This window comes from Dermochelys coriacea, chromosome 3, assembly GCF_009764565.3.
Source record: "Dermochelys coriacea isolate rDerCor1 chromosome 3, rDerCor1.pri.v4, whole genome shotgun sequence".
Classification (NCBI taxonomy): domain Eukaryota; kingdom Metazoa; phylum Chordata; order Testudines; family Dermochelyidae; genus Dermochelys; species Dermochelys coriacea.
In genome coordinates, this window is record NC_050070.1 from 115,575,512 (window position 1) to 115,592,286 (window position 16,775).

General features: G+C 40.8%; 1 protein-coding gene across 5 annotated transcripts in view; it reads left to right on the plus strand.

Moving 5' to 3' along the window:
- Positions 1-16,775, plus strand: part of PLEKHG1 (pleckstrin homology and RhoGEF domain containing G1) — a 221,239-nt gene that overhangs the window by 187,316 nt on the left and 17,148 nt on the right. For all 5 annotated transcript variants that reach the window (XM_038395901.2, XM_038395898.2, XM_043511195.1 and 2 more), the window contains 8 exons: positions 4,276-4,322; positions 4,639-4,789; positions 7,018-7,149; positions 10,030-10,212; positions 10,309-10,404; positions 10,636-10,722; positions 14,812-14,845; positions 16,073-16,168. In XM_038395901.2, the coding sequence (XP_038251829.1) occupies positions 4,276-4,322; positions 4,639-4,789; positions 7,018-7,149; positions 10,030-10,212; positions 10,309-10,404; positions 10,636-10,722; positions 14,812-14,845; positions 16,073-16,168 (826 nt within the window). The remainder of the gene's footprint in view (positions 1-4,275; positions 4,323-4,638; positions 4,790-7,017; positions 7,150-10,029; positions 10,213-10,308; positions 10,405-10,635; positions 10,723-14,811; positions 14,846-16,072; positions 16,169-16,775) is intronic.

Sequence of the window (16,775 nt, forward strand, 5' to 3'; positions counted from 1 at the left end):
AAGATCTGTGAGAGTGATGGGTCGTCCTTCAGGATAGGTTGTAGATCCTTGATGATGCATTGGAGAGGTTTTAGTTGGGGGCTGAAGGTGATGGCTAGTGGCGTTCTGTTGTTTTCTTTGTTGGGCCTGTCCTGTAGTAGGTGACTTCTGGGTACTCTTCTGGCTCTGTCAATCTGTTTCTTCACTTCAGCAGGTGGGTATTGTAGTTGTAGGAATGCATGATAGAGATCTTGTAGATGTTTGTCTCTGTCTGAGGGAGCAAATGCGGTTATATCGTAGCGCTTGGCTGTAGACAATGGATCGAGTGGTATGATCTGGATGAAAGCTAGAGGCATGTAGGTAGGAATAGCGGTCAGTAGGTTTCCAATATAGGGTGGTGTTTATGTTATGCAGAACACAGCGCCATCCACAGCCTCAGAAACAACTCTGACATCATAATCAAAAAGGCTGACAAAGGAGGTGCTGTCGTCATCATGAATAGGTCGGAGTATGAACAAGAGGCTACTAGGCAGCTCTCCAACACCACTTTCTACAAGCCATTACCCTCTGATCCCACTGAGAGTTACCAAAAGAAACTACAGCATTTGCTCAAGAAACTCCCTGAAAATGCAAAAGAACAAATCCGCACGGACACACCCCTGGAGCCCCGACCTGGGGTATTCTATCTGCTACCCAAGATCCATAAACCTGGAAATCCTGGACGCCCCATCATCTCAGGCATTGGCACCCTGACAGCAGGATTGTCTGGCTATGTAGACTCCCTCCTCAGGCCCTTCGTTACCAGCACTCCCAGCTATCTTCGAGACACCACCGATTTCCTGAGGAAACTACAGTCCATTGGTGATCTTCCTAAAAACACCATCCTAGCCACTATGGATGTAGAAGCCCTCTACACCAACATTCCACACAAAGATGGTCTACAAGCTGTCAGGAACAGTATCCCCGATACTGTCACGGGTAACCTGGTGGCTGAACTTTGTGACTTTGTCCTGACCCATAACTATTTCACATTTGGTGACAATGTATACCTTCAAATCAGCGGCACTGCGATGGGTACCCGCATGGCCCCACAGTATGCCAACATTTTTATGGCTGACTTAGAACAACGCTTCCTCAGCTCTCGTCCCCTAATGCCCCTACTCTACTTGCGCTACATTGATGACATCTTCATCATCTGGACCCATGAAAAGAAGCTCTTGAGGAATTCCACCAGGATTTCAACAATTTCCATCCCACCATCAACCTCAGCCTGGACCAGTCCACACAAGAGATCCACTTCCTGGACACTACGGTGCTAATAAGCGATGGTCACATAAACACCACCCTATATCGGAAACCTACTGACCGCTATTCCTACCTACATGCCTCTAGCTTTCATCCAGATCATACCACTCGATCCATTGTCTACAGCCAAGCGCTACGATATAACCGCATTTGCTCCGACCCCTCAGACAGAGACAAACAAGATCTCTACAAGATCTGCTACAAGATCTCTATCATGTATTCCTACAACTACAATACCCACCTGCTGAAGTGAAGAAACAGATTGACAGAGCCAGAAGAGTACCCAGAAGTCACCTACTACAGGACAGGCCCAACAAAGAAAATAACAGAACGCCACTAGCCATCACCTTCAGCCCCCAACTAAAACCTCTCCAACGCATCATCAAGGATCTACAACCTATCCTGAAGGACGACCCATCACTCTCACAGATCTTGGGAGACAGACCAGTCCTTGCTTACAGACAGCCCCCCAATCTGAAGCAAATACTCACCAGCAACCACACACCACACAACAGAACCACTAACCCAGGAACCTATCCTTGCAACAAAGCCCGTTGCCAACTCTGTCCACATATCTATTCAGGGGATACCATCATAGGGCCTAATCACATCAGCCACACTATCAGAGGCTGGTTCACCTGCGCATCTACCCATGTGATATATGCCATCATGTGCCAGCAATGCCCCTCTGCCATGTACATTGGCCAAACTGGACAGTCTCTACGTAAAAGAATGAATGGACACAAATCAGACGTCAAGAATTATAACATTCAAAAACCAGTTGGAGAACACTTCAATCTCTCTGGTCACTCGATCACAGACCTAAGAGTGGCTATACTTCAACAAAAAAGCTTCAAAAACAGACTCCAACGAGAGACTGCTGAATTGGAATTAATTTGCAAACTGGATACAATTAACTTAGGCTTGAATAGAGACTGGGAATGGATGAGTCATTACACAAAGTAAAACTATTTCCCCATGGTATTTCTCCCCCCCACCCCACCCCCCACTGTTCCTCTGATATTCTTGTTAACTGCTGGAATTAGCCTACCTTGCTTGTCACCATGAAAGGTTTTCCTCCTTTCCCACCCCTGCTGCTGGTGATGGCTTATCTTAAGTGATCACTCTCCCTACAGTGTGTATGATAAACCCATTGTTTCATGTTCTCTCTGTGTGTGTGTGTGTGTATATATATATAAATCTCTCCTCTGTTTTTTTCCACGAAATGCATCCGATGAAGTGAGCTGTAGCTCACGAAAGCTTATGCTCTAATAAATTTGTTAGTCTCTAAGGTGCCACAAGTACTCCTTTTCTTTTAGGAGTACTTGTGGCACCATAGAGACGAACACATTTATTTGAGCATAAGCTTTTGTGGGCTACAGCCTACTTCATCAGATGCATAGAATGGAACATATAGTAAGAAGATGCATATACATACAGAGAACATGAAAAGGTGGAAGTTGCCATACCAATTAATTAATTAAGATGAGCTATTATAATCAGGAGAAAAAAAACTTTTGTAGTGATGATCAAGATGACCCATTTCAGACAGTTGACAAGAAGGTGTGAGGATACTTAACATGTGGAAATAGATTCAATTTATGTAATGACCCGGCCACTCCCAGTCTCTATTCAAGCCAAGTTAATGGTATCTAGTTTGCAAATTAATTCCAGTTCAGCAGTTTCTCATTGGAGTCTGTTTCTGAAGCTTTTCTGTTGCAAAATTGCCACCTTTAAGTCTGTTACTGAGTGACCAGAGCATTTGAAGTGTTCTCCTACTGGTTTTTGAATGTTATGATTCCTGATGTCAGATTTGTGTCCATTTATTCTTTAGTGTAGAGACTGTCCAGTTTGGCCAATGTACATGGAAGAGAGGCATTGCTGGCACATGATGGCATATATCACATTGGTAAATGTGCAGGTGAACAAGCCCTGATGGCATGGCTGATGTGATTAGGCCCTATGATGGTGTCATTTGAATAGATTTGTGGATAGAGTTGGCATCGGGCTTTGTTGCAAGGATAGGTTCCTGGGTTAGTGTTTTTGTTGTATGGGGTGTGGTTGCTGGTGAGTATTTGCTTCAGGTTGGGAGGCTGTCTGTAAGTGAGGACTGGTCTGTCTCCCAAGATCTGTGAGGGATCGTCTTTCAGGATAGGTTGTAGATCTTCGATGATGCACTGGAGAGGTTTTAGTTGGGGGCTGTCAACTGTCTGAAATGGGCCATCTTGATTATCACTACAAAAGTTTTTTTTCTCCTGCTGATAATAGCTCATCTTAATTAATTAGCCTCTTAGAGTTGGTATGGCAACTTCCACCTTTTCATGTTCTCTGTCTGTATATATATCTTTTTACTATATGTTCCATTCTATGCATCTGATGAAGTAGGCTGTAGCCCATGAAAGCTTATGCTCAAATAAATTTGTTAGTCTCTAAGGTGCCACAAGCACTCCTGTTCTTTATGTAGCACTGTTATGTGTGTGGCATATTTACATGCCAAACCAATAAGGTTCCCTATGCCCAAAGAGTTTGAATCTGATCCTACAAGGTGCTAGATGCCTTGAGTGGGAGTTGAGGACAGTCCACATGCCTACAGAAGGAATTCAGCACTTCATGGGATAGGACCCTTAGCATGCAAGTTAGTAAATAGAGAAAAGAGTGTGGTTTGTTTCTTTTCACTCCAAGGCTTGTACAATAGCTCAATTTAGAATTTTTGGAAGACTGGGAAAGGAAGATTGGCAGATATTTCACGGGAGGTTGTTCCAAGGATGTGGAGTGATGTGAAAACAGGCATCCAATCAGGATTTGGGCAAAAAGGAGTAGCCAAGGAACAACCTTAAACACTTTGAAAGGTGGGGATAATATTAGTGTAATTAGTGGCAACAATATGGTTGAATTTACATTGTCAAATGAAGAATGTGCATTGATCCTACTGTTCTGTAGATAGTTTTGATAAAATCTAATTATTTAATCATCTTTCCTCCCTACACATAGAGTGAAGATTTTCACATATATACACAGTACTGCACTAATTATCCAAGGTAGGAATATTTTGTTCCCTTTTTTGCCTTTCTTCCTGCATTGTCCCTTTTTGGAAGGTGTATAAGTAAAGAATACACTTAAAATACAAGCAAAAATATTTTTTCATATAAACAAAGGTGGTTATTTACTTTTTTTTTTTCTTTCAACTCATGATGATACAAAAAGAGTTCTGCATATGAAAGGAAAGTAGGATTGGGCTCAAAACTAATACAGGAATTCAGATTGGCAGGAGTTTTATATTCCCAGTAGGGGGAAGGAAGGGTACATAGATACAGAAACAGCATATATTTAAGGAGATTTATTATATGTTTTCAGATCGGTGGCTGTGCTAACAGAATGCATGAGGAACAAGACACTGGCCAAGTTCTTCAGAGAACGGCAAGAAGCTTTACAACACTCTCTGCCTTTGGGATCATATCTTTTAAAACCTGTCCAACGAATTTTAAAGTACCACCTGCTTTTGCATGTAAGTGCCCATGCAAAAACATATCTATCTAGCACTGCTATGCCTCCACCTCCCTGCAGTATTACTACACTGGGAGGTTCCAGATTTTTTAAAGATGTGTATTCTTTTGTTGTTCAACTTTTTACATGTGGAAGCATTTTCTGTCTCTAATCTCTTGACAATATATAAATACATTTTGAGTGAGGAGCATATGGTAATTGTTTTAGACACACTGAATAGGTTAATGCATCCAAATAATTAGATTTTTTTCCGGTTTGTAATTCCAATCTTGCTTGGGAGTGTCTTGCTGTTGGGAGTAAGCAATTTCATGCAAAAATTTCTTTCAGATGAAAAACTTCTTTTTCTTCATGTCCAAATGCTGGGGGAGGTTAGAAGGGAAGATAAATACTTATAAACATGATTTATTTGTATTTTTGTGAGGAGTAATGATTGGGGAAGCAGGAACCATTTCTATATCCACTGGACTGAATTCAGAACATTCTCAGAAATTTGTGCTTTAACATTTTCCACATATGTTTCTGTTACAAGATCACATTAATTAATTGAAAGTAAAGACATAGAGATTGTAAAGTATCTGGTGAATCCCTTCTGCCCCACCCCAGACTAATGCTGTATGTAATCAAGTTTCTGTAGGCAGGGTACATACACCCATTTGTTTTCAGAAATCAAATGAGCATTGGCCTAGAAAGGGGCAGTGTAGGGGTCGGTGGTAAGGTGACCACCTTTTCAAAATGCAAAAATGGGATACGTACAGGATTCCCGCCCCTCCTTGTGACTTTGCCTCCTGCTCCTCCTCTTCAACCTGAGGCCCTGCCCCTGCGTAGGCCAGGAGATGGAGATGGAGCCAGGCTGTGGTAAGAGCTGCGTAGGAGAGCCCCAGACCCTCCACCGGCCCTGGGTGGGGGCTTCGGTGTCCAAGAGCAGCCCGTGTCCTTCTTCCTCCCCCTTCTCCCCCAGGGCAGGTGGAGGGTCTGGGGCTCTCTGGGCAGATCTTACTACTGCGTGGTTCTGACTGCTGGCCTAGCCAGGAGCGGGGCCTTGGGAGGAAGAGGAGGAGTAGGGGACAGGGTCCTATGGTGACGGGGGAGGCTCCCTTCTTCCCCCACCAGGAAGAGGCTGGTACCTAGGGTTACCATCTGGCCCAGTATTTGACCACCCTGGCTGGTGTTTTGGTTTTTTTTATGAATTTGCCAGTTGCCAGAAAAATAATTTAATCTGCCAGGTTTTTTTAATAAAAAGAAGTACTTGTGGCACCTTAGAGACTAACAAATTTATTTAATCATAAGCTTTCGTGAGCTAGCTGTAGCTCACGAAAGCTTATGCTCAAATAAATTTGTTAGTCTCTAAGGTGCCACAAGTACTCCTTTTCTTTTTGAGAATACAGACTAACACGGCTGCTACTCTGAAACCTGTTTTTTTTATGTGAGTCTAAAGATTTGCGTTATTAGCACACTACACTGGAATATCTAATGTTAAATTCCAGCTAAAGACGCTGCAGAGTTTCCACTTCCACAGTTTAAGTGATAGCAGATCAGAACTGCTGAAAATAACAGCAGCTGTCTTCCCGCCCCTATAGAAGCACATCACAATGTTATCAATCTTATCTATATGTGTTCTCTCTCTAGATACTATAAGTGGATGTTGAAGTGGGGGGCGGGGGTGGCTGCGGAGTTGCTTTATGGTTGGGGATTGGGGTTGTGGTGAGCTTTCCAGGTGGGTGGGTGGGAAGCATTTTTTTTGCATTTCAAAGGTGGTAACGCTACTGGTGGCCCCCCCCCCATCCCCCCACACTTTCCCACCCTGAGTCTTGGGCAGGCACAGAGCAGTGCTCAGGGAATCTGGGACAAATGCTGTTCCGGAGTCATTCAGCCCAGGACTGGGACTTGAAATGTACATTTTGGGACTGTCCTGCCCAATTACGGGTGAGTGGTCACCTGTGTGTGTGTGTGTGTGTGTACACATGTATATATTAACACATACTGTGTTGGTGGCTCAAGTCTCATCCTGCTAGTGTGTGGATTTGCATCAGCAGTGGTACTACAGGCTGTAAGGCTTTGCCTTGCCAATTGTGCCTAGCCCAGATTGGTGACAATAACACATTAATATCAGAGGAAGCAATACTGGATTCAGGGATTTTGATGCCAAGACAATAAAGGCCTTGTCAACCTTACATCTGATTTGAAAAGTCAGGCTGAAAATAACTGGCTCCTTATTGGTTTCTTCATTAGGAAATAGAAAACCACCTTGATAAGGACACTGAGGGTTATGATGTGGTGCTAGATGCCATAGATACAATGCAGAGAGTGGCATGGCATATTAATGACATGAAGAGGAAACATGAACATGCTATCAGGCTACAGGTGAGTTCACAAAGATATTTCATGGGCTATTGGCACCTTTTTCTCTTGTCTATGTGACTTGCTTTTGCTGTTAAAACATACGCCATCAGCATTTTCTATTACTCTGTTTTAATTTGTGCCTGTATTTGCTATATCTAGACTCCAGTTGAATATTGTGAGTGTGTCTGTTGGAACTCAGAAATGTTGGTCATAGGTGCTACAGAAGAACCTCAGAATGAACTATCTCTGACATGCAGCTTCCTGTGAAATATTTTGTTTGCAGAATTACAGATAACTTTTTTTTCTGTCGTCCTGACACTTCCATTGTACACCACTACTATTTAACCACAGGGCATATTTTTGTTGAGAACTCCTGTGGTTCCCTATTTCAGACTTTTGCCCTTTTTAATTTTATTTGGTTTGAGACATTTCTCATCTTACTGCTTATTTTGTGTCTCTTCTTCTTAGCTATTGAAGTGTGGCTGTATCTGCCTATGAGTTGCTGTGTAAAATATACAGAGAAGTGGTCAGAGCCAGCAATATGCCTTATTAAAAAAAAAAAAAAATCCAGCTGCTCTTCAATGAAGCATTTATTGAAAAGGGAGCGACTCTAGGTAGTCACTGTAGTTTATAGTAGATTTTCTTGTGCAGACTTTGTTTGAAGAACCATCATTCCCTCTCAAAATTGCACTGATTCCAGACCTCCTCACAAACGGTCGCATACACTTTCTATTGTGTTAAGGAAACCAGCAGGGATATGGGGATAAGAGTATGGGGAAGGAGACATCTCCCATTCAAGTGATCTATAAGTTATTCTTTGTTTCTTGTATTTCTGAGCAGAGATGGTGCTCACTAAATCCCATATTTGTGTGTTAATTGGAGAATATAAATAAATGAAGAAAAGATCATTAATTTTAAAATGTCTTCCCTAAGTCACTGACATAAATATGGATATTGATAGCTGAAATACTTGGCAATAAAGTTGGTTAGATGCTGTGGAAAACTTAGTTTAATAATTTACAGTCTGAGCTGGCAAATATGTGGGGTGGAGAAAACCTTTTGTCTCAGTTCAGTAATTTCTCTGTTCTACATGGGTACTGATGTCTCTTCTATGTACTATCATATAATGAAGTGTCTGTAATTCTTCAGCTACTACGGCTGCATTTCTGCATGAATTCTCTTCCAAAGTGGATAAATTGATCTCTGGGGTATACTTTAACTGATGTAGAAGTTACTAGAGAGAAGTGATAAAATTGGAACTTTTCCATTCATTGTGTTTTTTAATCATAGTCTTGTGTATATTCCAGAAACATTGCTTCAGTGTATTGTCAGATGTACAGCAATCACTGTGCTTTGAAAGAAACTCATAGCTGTGTGCTATCTCAGAAATATAATTCTATAGGGTCAATCTGTAATAGGGTCATTTTCCCCCACATTGCTATCACCACCAGAGTTAAAGCAGTGCTAGCTTTGGTTGGAAATTTTTTGAAAATGTCCTTAATGTTGATGGGGTCTAATCATGGTTACTACACCTGACATGTACGATGTCATGCTTATAGAAGTTATGCCAATGGAGTTGGAGAACAAGGAACTAGAAGAAACAAGGAAAGGAGAGCGCAGTAGTGTATAGCTTCATTTTCTTAAGGCTATCACTGTACTAACCTATGTTTATTTGTATGTATTAATTATTTATTTTTATTTAAATAATAACTATGTTGTCACCCGAACATACCATTAGCAACACAAATATATCTCAGCCACATTGAATGATCAATTCAATAGAAACTCAGCCAGTCATCTCCCCTTCCATCATCTAGAAAGCATGCCCTCAGCTTTCTCCCCAAACCCAGTCAAACAGATGTCTTTTGCAGCCTTCCCAGAAGGTCACCAAATCTCGACCATTTCAGACTGGGTTGGGAAGCAGCGCAAGCTGGAGTCCATATTTGTAAATTATTTTTTTTATTCTCCAGGTTGCCTACATCTAACCCCTGCTAGGTCAATCACCAATAACAAGAATGACATAGAGAAAGACTATTAAGAAAAATTGGACCAAAATTGGGCAACTAAAAAAGAGTTAGTGATTTTTAGTGCTGGTGAATAGTGCTAGATTAACAGTCCTAGCAACTGAAGTTTTATAGCTCTTCACAGAACAGGTAGTGGTACTATGAGGTAGCAACATTGCCAAAATTCAATCTCCATGCACTTCAGTCCTTGTCATCTCTGCTGTGAATGGCAACAAGGGTGCCCATTCAACTAATTGTGATGGTAGTTTTTGTAACATGGACACCTAGCATCCACCATGAAGACCCCTAACTTTTTTCACATAAGTCCTTAAACAGCCGTCACATGGGAATTTTACATTGTTGAATGTAGGTTGTCAATAGAGATGAGCTAATAACAGATTTTTCAGTTTGCTGATAATTCTGAAAAATTGGGGCAAAAATTGTTTTGGATTGACCTGAAAATGAATTTTCATTGAACAGAAAAATAAAATAAAGTAAGTTTTGGATTGAACAAAATGCATTGTTACGTTAAAATAGAACCATTTCATTTCAACTTTGACAATTTAAAAATGTTTTGTTTTTTTTATTAAAATTAAATAATTTTGAAATTAAAAATTTCTTTGAACTGAACATTCAAAATATTTCATTTTGAAAATAAAAATTTCAGAATTTTCTTAGGTTTTTTTTACCAAAATAATTAAGCAAAGTCAACATGAATTTGCTAAATGTTTTGGTATCAGTACATTTTCGTTTTTCATAGAAAAGTGTTTTGTCAAAAAATTTCACCCAGTTCTGGTTGAAATAGAACATGTCTAATGTCCTCAGTAGATCGTACTTTGAATTTAAAACTCATTTAATAAAATACTGTTCAGAAGGTGCATTGTTTTCTCTGTTTCAGGAGATACAAAGTTTACTCACTAACTGGAAAGGGCCAGATCTCACTAGCTATGGGGAGCTGGTTTTAGAAGGAACTTTCCGCATTCAACGAGCCAAAAATGAGCGCACTTTGTTCCTCTTTGACAAACTGCTGCTTATTACAAAGAAGAGAGAAGAAATGTTTACATACAAAGCTCATATATTGGTATGTCATGGAGCACATTGTAATGTGCTGATTGAATCAATTTCCAGCTTGCTTTATACTCTCCTCTATGATTCACTATCTCTTCTTTCTGTACAGTGTGGCAATCTCATGCTTGTTGAAGTAATACCAAAGGAACCACTAAGCTTTAGTGTCTTCCACTACAAAAACCCCAAGATGCAGCACACAGTGCAGGTATGACAGAAACCTCCCTGCTCTGAACATAACCTTACATGTTGTTATACATGATACCAAATAAAACATTCACCCAATTTTCTGTATTTAAATCCCATCTCCCCTAATGTTTGTGGGAACGGGGCCAGACTCTTCCCTTACATATTCATGTACACACCTGTATATTATAGTCTCCAATCCCTGAGTGGCTACAGTAATGAGTTATTTGACTATCTCATGATTTTACAACAGGCTAAATCACAACAAGATAAACGCCTTTGGATTCTTCACTTGAAGAGATTAATTCTAGAAAATCACCCTGCTAAAATTCCTGCTAAGGTAAATAAACTAACTCTCTAATTTAATTTAAATATTTGTATTATTTAAGGCACTTGTATTAGCAGACAGTCACAAGACAATTTGGAAGCAGCTTTTTACATGAAAAGTCCTCTCTATGTGAATGAAATGGAATTCAGGTAATATGTTGGTTTTTTTTTTTTTTTTTTAATTCTTCAGACGATTCATAAAACTAAAAGGGAAAAGCTCTAGCAAAAACATCTACTGGAATTGGCACACGAAACCTAAAATCTCATTGGTTTGTCATACTCTTTGTCTACCCTGGGATTTGTCCTTCTGCACCTGCAGTTATACCAGGGTAGCTGCACCAGAGTAAACCTGTAGTGTAGATACACAACACCAGTGTAAAAAGTGACTTGCATCAGTGTAATTTAGCTTGGTTTAAAACTGGGGTAAACTGGACTGATGTAAGTCACTTTTTATGCTAGTGTAGTACTTCTGCTCTGGGGGTTTGCACTGGTGCAGTTACCTTGGTATAACTCAAGCAATGTATTTCTGGAATTGCCTACACTCAACTGATGACAAGGCCTTAGAAAAAAGCTATGGCCTTGATCTTGTCATTGTATGTAGAATACCCACTGAAGTCAATATCAGTTTTGCATAAAAACTGATGAAAGGATATGGCCCCATATTTCTAATATAATGAACATTATAATAGAAAACTGAACACACACTATATAAGATACATTTATACCAAGCTACTTATTAATCTTAAACTCTAGTCCTTAATAGATTTTTTTAAAAACATTTTCTACCCAAGTCTCTTGCCCAAATACAACATGTTGCTTGTATCACAAAGAGTAATCTTAGTTATCCCTTTGCAGCCCTGAGAAATAATTTACACTTATGGATTGTCTGGCTATGTAGACTCCCTCCTCAGGTCCTACGCTACCAGCACTCCTAGCTATCTTCGAGACACCACTGACTTCCTGAGGAAACTACAATCCATCAGTGGTCTTCCTGAAAACACCATCCTAGCCACTATGGATGTAGAAGCCCTCTACACCAACATTCCACACAAAGATGGACTACAAGCCATCAGGGACAGTATCCCCGATAATGTCACAGCAAACCTGGTGGCTGAACTTTGTGACTTTGTCCTCATCCATAACTATTTCACATTCGGGGACAATGTGTACCTTCAAATCAGCGGCACTGCTATGGGTACCCGCATGGCCCCACAGTATGCCAACATTTTTATGGCTAACTTAGAACAACGCATCCTCAGCTCTTCCCCTAATGCCCCCACTCTACTTGTGCTACATTGGTGACATCTTCATCATCTGGACCCATGGAAAAGAAGCTCTTGAGGAATTCCACCAGGATTTCAACAATTTCCATTCCACCATCAACCTCAGCCTGGACCAGTCCACACAAGAGATCCGCTTCCTGGACACTATGGTGCTAATAAGAGATGGTCACATAAACACCACCCTATACCGGAAACCTACTGACCGCTATGCCTACCTACATGGCTCAAGCTTTCATCCAGACCACACCATATGATCCATTGTCTTACAGCCAAGCTCTATGGTACAACCGCATTTGCTCCAACCTCTCAGATAGAGACAAACACTTACAAGATCTCTATCAAGCATTCTTACAACTACAGTACCCACCGGCTGAAATGAAAAAACAGATGGACAGAGCCAGAAGAGTACCCAGAAGTTACCTACTACAGGACAGGCCCAACAAAGAAAATAACAGAACGCCACTAGCCATCACCTTCAGCCCCCAACTAAAACCTCTCCAACGCATCATCAAGGATCTACAACCTGTCCTGAAGGACGACCCATCACTCTCACAGATCTTGGGAGGCAAGCCAGTCCTTGCTTACAGACAGCCCCCCAACCTGAAGCAAATACTCACCAGCAACCACACACCACACAACAGAACCACTAACCCAGGAACCTATCCTTGCAACAAAGCCCATTGCCAACTGTGCCCACATATCTATTCAGGGGACACCATCATAGGGCCTAATCACATCGGCCACACTTTCAGAGGCTTGTTCACCTGCACATCTACCAATGTGATATATGCCATCATGTGCCAGCAATGCCCCTCTGCCATGTGCATTGGCCAAACTGGACAGTAAAAGAATGTAAAAGAATAAATGGACACAAATCAGACGTGAAGAATTATAACATTCAAAAACCAGTCGGAGAACACTTCAATCTCTTTGGTCACTCGATTACAGACCTAAAAGTGGCAATTCTTCAACAAAAAACCTTCAAAAACAGACTCCAAGGAGAGACTGCTGAATTGGAATTAATTTGCAAACTGGATACAATTAACTTAGGTTTGAATAAAGACTGGGAGTGGATGGGTCATTACACAAAGAAAACTATTTCCCCATGTTTATTCCCCCCCTTCCCGCCCCCGCTCCCCCGCAGTTCCTCAGACGTTCTTATCAACTGCTGAAAATGGCCAACCTCGATTATCACTACAAAAGATTCCTCCCTCCCCCCCACCCCGGCTCTCCTGCTGATAATAGCTCACCTTACCTGATCACTCTCCTTACAATGTGTATGGACCTATTGTTTCATGTTCTCTGTGTATATAAATGTCTCCACTATATTTTCCACTGAATGCATTGAGGAAGTGAGCTGTAGATCACGAAAGCTTATGCTCAAATAAATTTGTTAGTCTCTAAGGTGCCACAAGTACTCCTTTTCTTTTTTTCAAATAAAATAAATATCTAGTGTCTACTCACATCTGCTGATTCCCCTCCATCTTCCTCCCCTGCACCTTTTCACATATTGATGGTAGTCAATTCATGACACCTAGTGGAAAATAACAGAACTGCATCCTTAACGATGCAAACGCTCTAAGCTATTTATGTATTTTTATTTTTTGGGCTTATATGTCCAATGATAGCTCATATTTTTTTTTCTTTAGAAATATATTAACACAGGAAAAGTCTTGGGATATTGACTTTGCTATTTAAACAGTAATAAAATATTAATTTTTGGTGGTACTTCTTGTCTCTAGGGCAGATGACATCCAGTAATACATTTAAAAAATAAATCTGGTTAGAAATTGCTTAGCGGGAGCAATGTTGATACTTGTTTTTCATGGCACACAATACATTTTCTCCTCTTAACAAATGAGTAGTTTTCCAATTTAATTTTTTTGGATTTTTTTTTTGTTATAATTCTCAAGATTCCAGAAAGCATTCACATTCAAATGGACATATATTTAGAATCCCCAAATTATGTTTAAGATTCTGAACACAGCAGATGCGGTAGGTAGTGGGAGGAGCTGTTAGAGAACTAGTACAGCTCCCTTTTTCTGATGTCAGTTGTGTGCTGGTTCCAGCAGAGGTTGGAGGAGCCTTTGGGCTGCTCTAAATTCTACCAGCTGACAGCAGTCCCATAAGGGTCTGTCTGCCAAACCAAATCTAACCAAAGGGCTACATGTTCTCAAAATACCCACTAGAGGGGCTAATATAATCAGGTATGCCAGCTTCACACCTGCTGGTATTTCCTCATAGTAGAAAGATACCCAGCTAATACAATGTAGCCATTCACTGCTCCCTTGGCACTGCTGAAATGGTGGCTGGTAAGGGAAATTGTGGTGGAACCTGTACAGTGAACAGCAGCAGTTGTTACTTGTACCTGGAAAATGTATTTTACTAAACTTGGAAGAGTAAAATGCCAGTCCAGTATAATGCATAGTGTGTAGAACCATCCACACCAGAGGTTCTCAAACTTTTGTATTGGTGATCCCTTTCACACAGCAAGCCTCTGAGTGTGACACACCCGTATAAATTAAAAACACATTTGTTTATATTTAACACTATTATAAATTCTGGAGGCAAAGTGGGGTTTGGAGGTGAAGGCTGACAGTTTGCAACCCCACGTAATACTTGCAACTCCCTGAGGGGTCATGACCCCTAGTTTGAGAATCCCTGATCTAAACTGTATATAAAGTGACCAAAGAAAAATTGTTTATAATGTTTATTGGGTAGAAATACATTTTAATTTTTGAGCTCCTGTATGTGTCATGTGACATTATTTAGTATATTTGTATTGTGTGACCTGGTTTTGCACAATTTATATCTTTCAGGCCAAGCAGGCAATTCTAGAAATGGATGCCATACGTAAGTTTTTCTTTCACTATAATTTTTTCAACTATTCATCTTTTGCTACATATTCTCTAGATTTCATCTAAAATGCAAGAAACCTGTGTGTATGTTCTTTAAAATAAGGCTTGATCCTGTGCAAATCAGTGGGAGTTGAGGCCACTCAGCAACCAACAGGATGTGGCTGATAGTAAACCGGAAGGTTAGATCAGCCCTCCAGTGGACCTCTCCATCTGGCTCTTTCTTATTCTGAACAGAACAGGGTGTGGTTGGTCAGCTGCTTCAGCAATGTTATCTCCTCCTGGCCAGGACCCATTGAAAAGCTGAGAATAAGTTAAATGCCATTTGAGGCTTTCATACTTCTGTCTCTTCTGCATGTTGGCAAACCTATGAAAGCAGGCATCATGGGGGAGCTGCTACTAGGGATTCTCTGGTAATATAGCAGTCTGGAATCCAGACAGAGCTACCAGGGAGGCATAAGGCTTCCGTGGATGGCTTTGCCCTCTTGCAGTCTAGGAGGATATGAGGGTAGAATTGTAGGGTATTCCATAGGAGGCAATTGCACCCAAAGAACCACCTCAAGAAAACCCAATAATGGGACCCTGACAGAGTTTCCCTTTTCTCCAGAGTTCTCTCCCGTGAATATTTTTGAGGGGTGTGTGTGCATGTGTGTGTCCATCCCACGCTAGTGTTAGGTAATGTTAGTCTTAGATATTGCCAACATTCAAAGATGAGCCCAATCCCCTCTGTACCCTGTCTTTTTTTATCTTTCTTGCTTTCTGCTTTTACTAATGATATGATCTGACTGGCTCTCCCTGTCCCCTATGTTATTAGAAATCTCTGGTAAGTTAGTAAAATTCACTCCAATTATAGATTTAAACACAATATAGCTAAATGCCCAGGAAACCTTGGAGCAGAGCAGACTTGTATTTTTTGTGGGAAATGGGACAGGAGGGCACTGACTGTGACTGCAGTACACTCATCCAGATTAAGTTAGACATAGTAATTGTGCAACAATATTGTTGTGTTAGCAATCCATTGGTAAAGTAGTATTAAATATGTAATGTTTTTTCAGTAGCTAATTGGTAACACTACAACAACTACCATTATCAGTTATTTATGCAGCTCTGACAAAGTATGCACCACAATGTAAGACACAAAAGGAAAGTAAACCCTTCCCAGAAGTGCTGATGTGACACATCAAATAATACTTAACGTTTATTGATGCCTCTGATTATTTTATAGATCATCCAGGATTCCACTATACTCCAGAGGGAGAAATGAAAGCATCATATAATTCTAAAGAAGGTCTTACCCCACGGAGGGTGAGAAGGAAGTCAGGTGATTAAAATGTGTACTGTCAAAGAAAGCTAAAGGAAAATGTATTTAATTGTTTTCAAATTATACATAGCACGGAAGGGGGCAAAGATTGAGTTACTGTAAGAGGCATTATGTGAAAAGAAAATGCTGTTTTAAAACTGAAATGTATTGCCTCCTACAGATTGTCATGTTTGTTTGCAATCAGTAGGTAACTCCTCATCTAAAATTATCCCTATTGAAATAAAATTATCAGTAGATCTGGGCAGAAAACACCATCCATTCCATCAGAAATTCTGAGTGTTGGAGATTTTGTTTCATTCTGAATCAGAACAAAACCTCAAATCTGAGAATTTCTGGCAAAATGGAATATTCCGTGATGGAAAAATACTGTTCCACGTCCCTGTCCAGCAGCGCTGTTCCTGGGCTAATAACAGCAGGGGGCAGGCTACTGAGGAGGAACCAGGAGGCTGGCTGACTGCTGAGGAGCTGGGAACCCAGGTTCCTGTGGAGCTGGGCAGGCAAGCTGTAGGGTTTCAAAACCTGGTTGGCAGGCAGGTTTCCATGGGAAAACCTGCCTTGTTTCTGTAGTAATTGGACATTCCCACTGAATGGTACAAATGGGATTTAC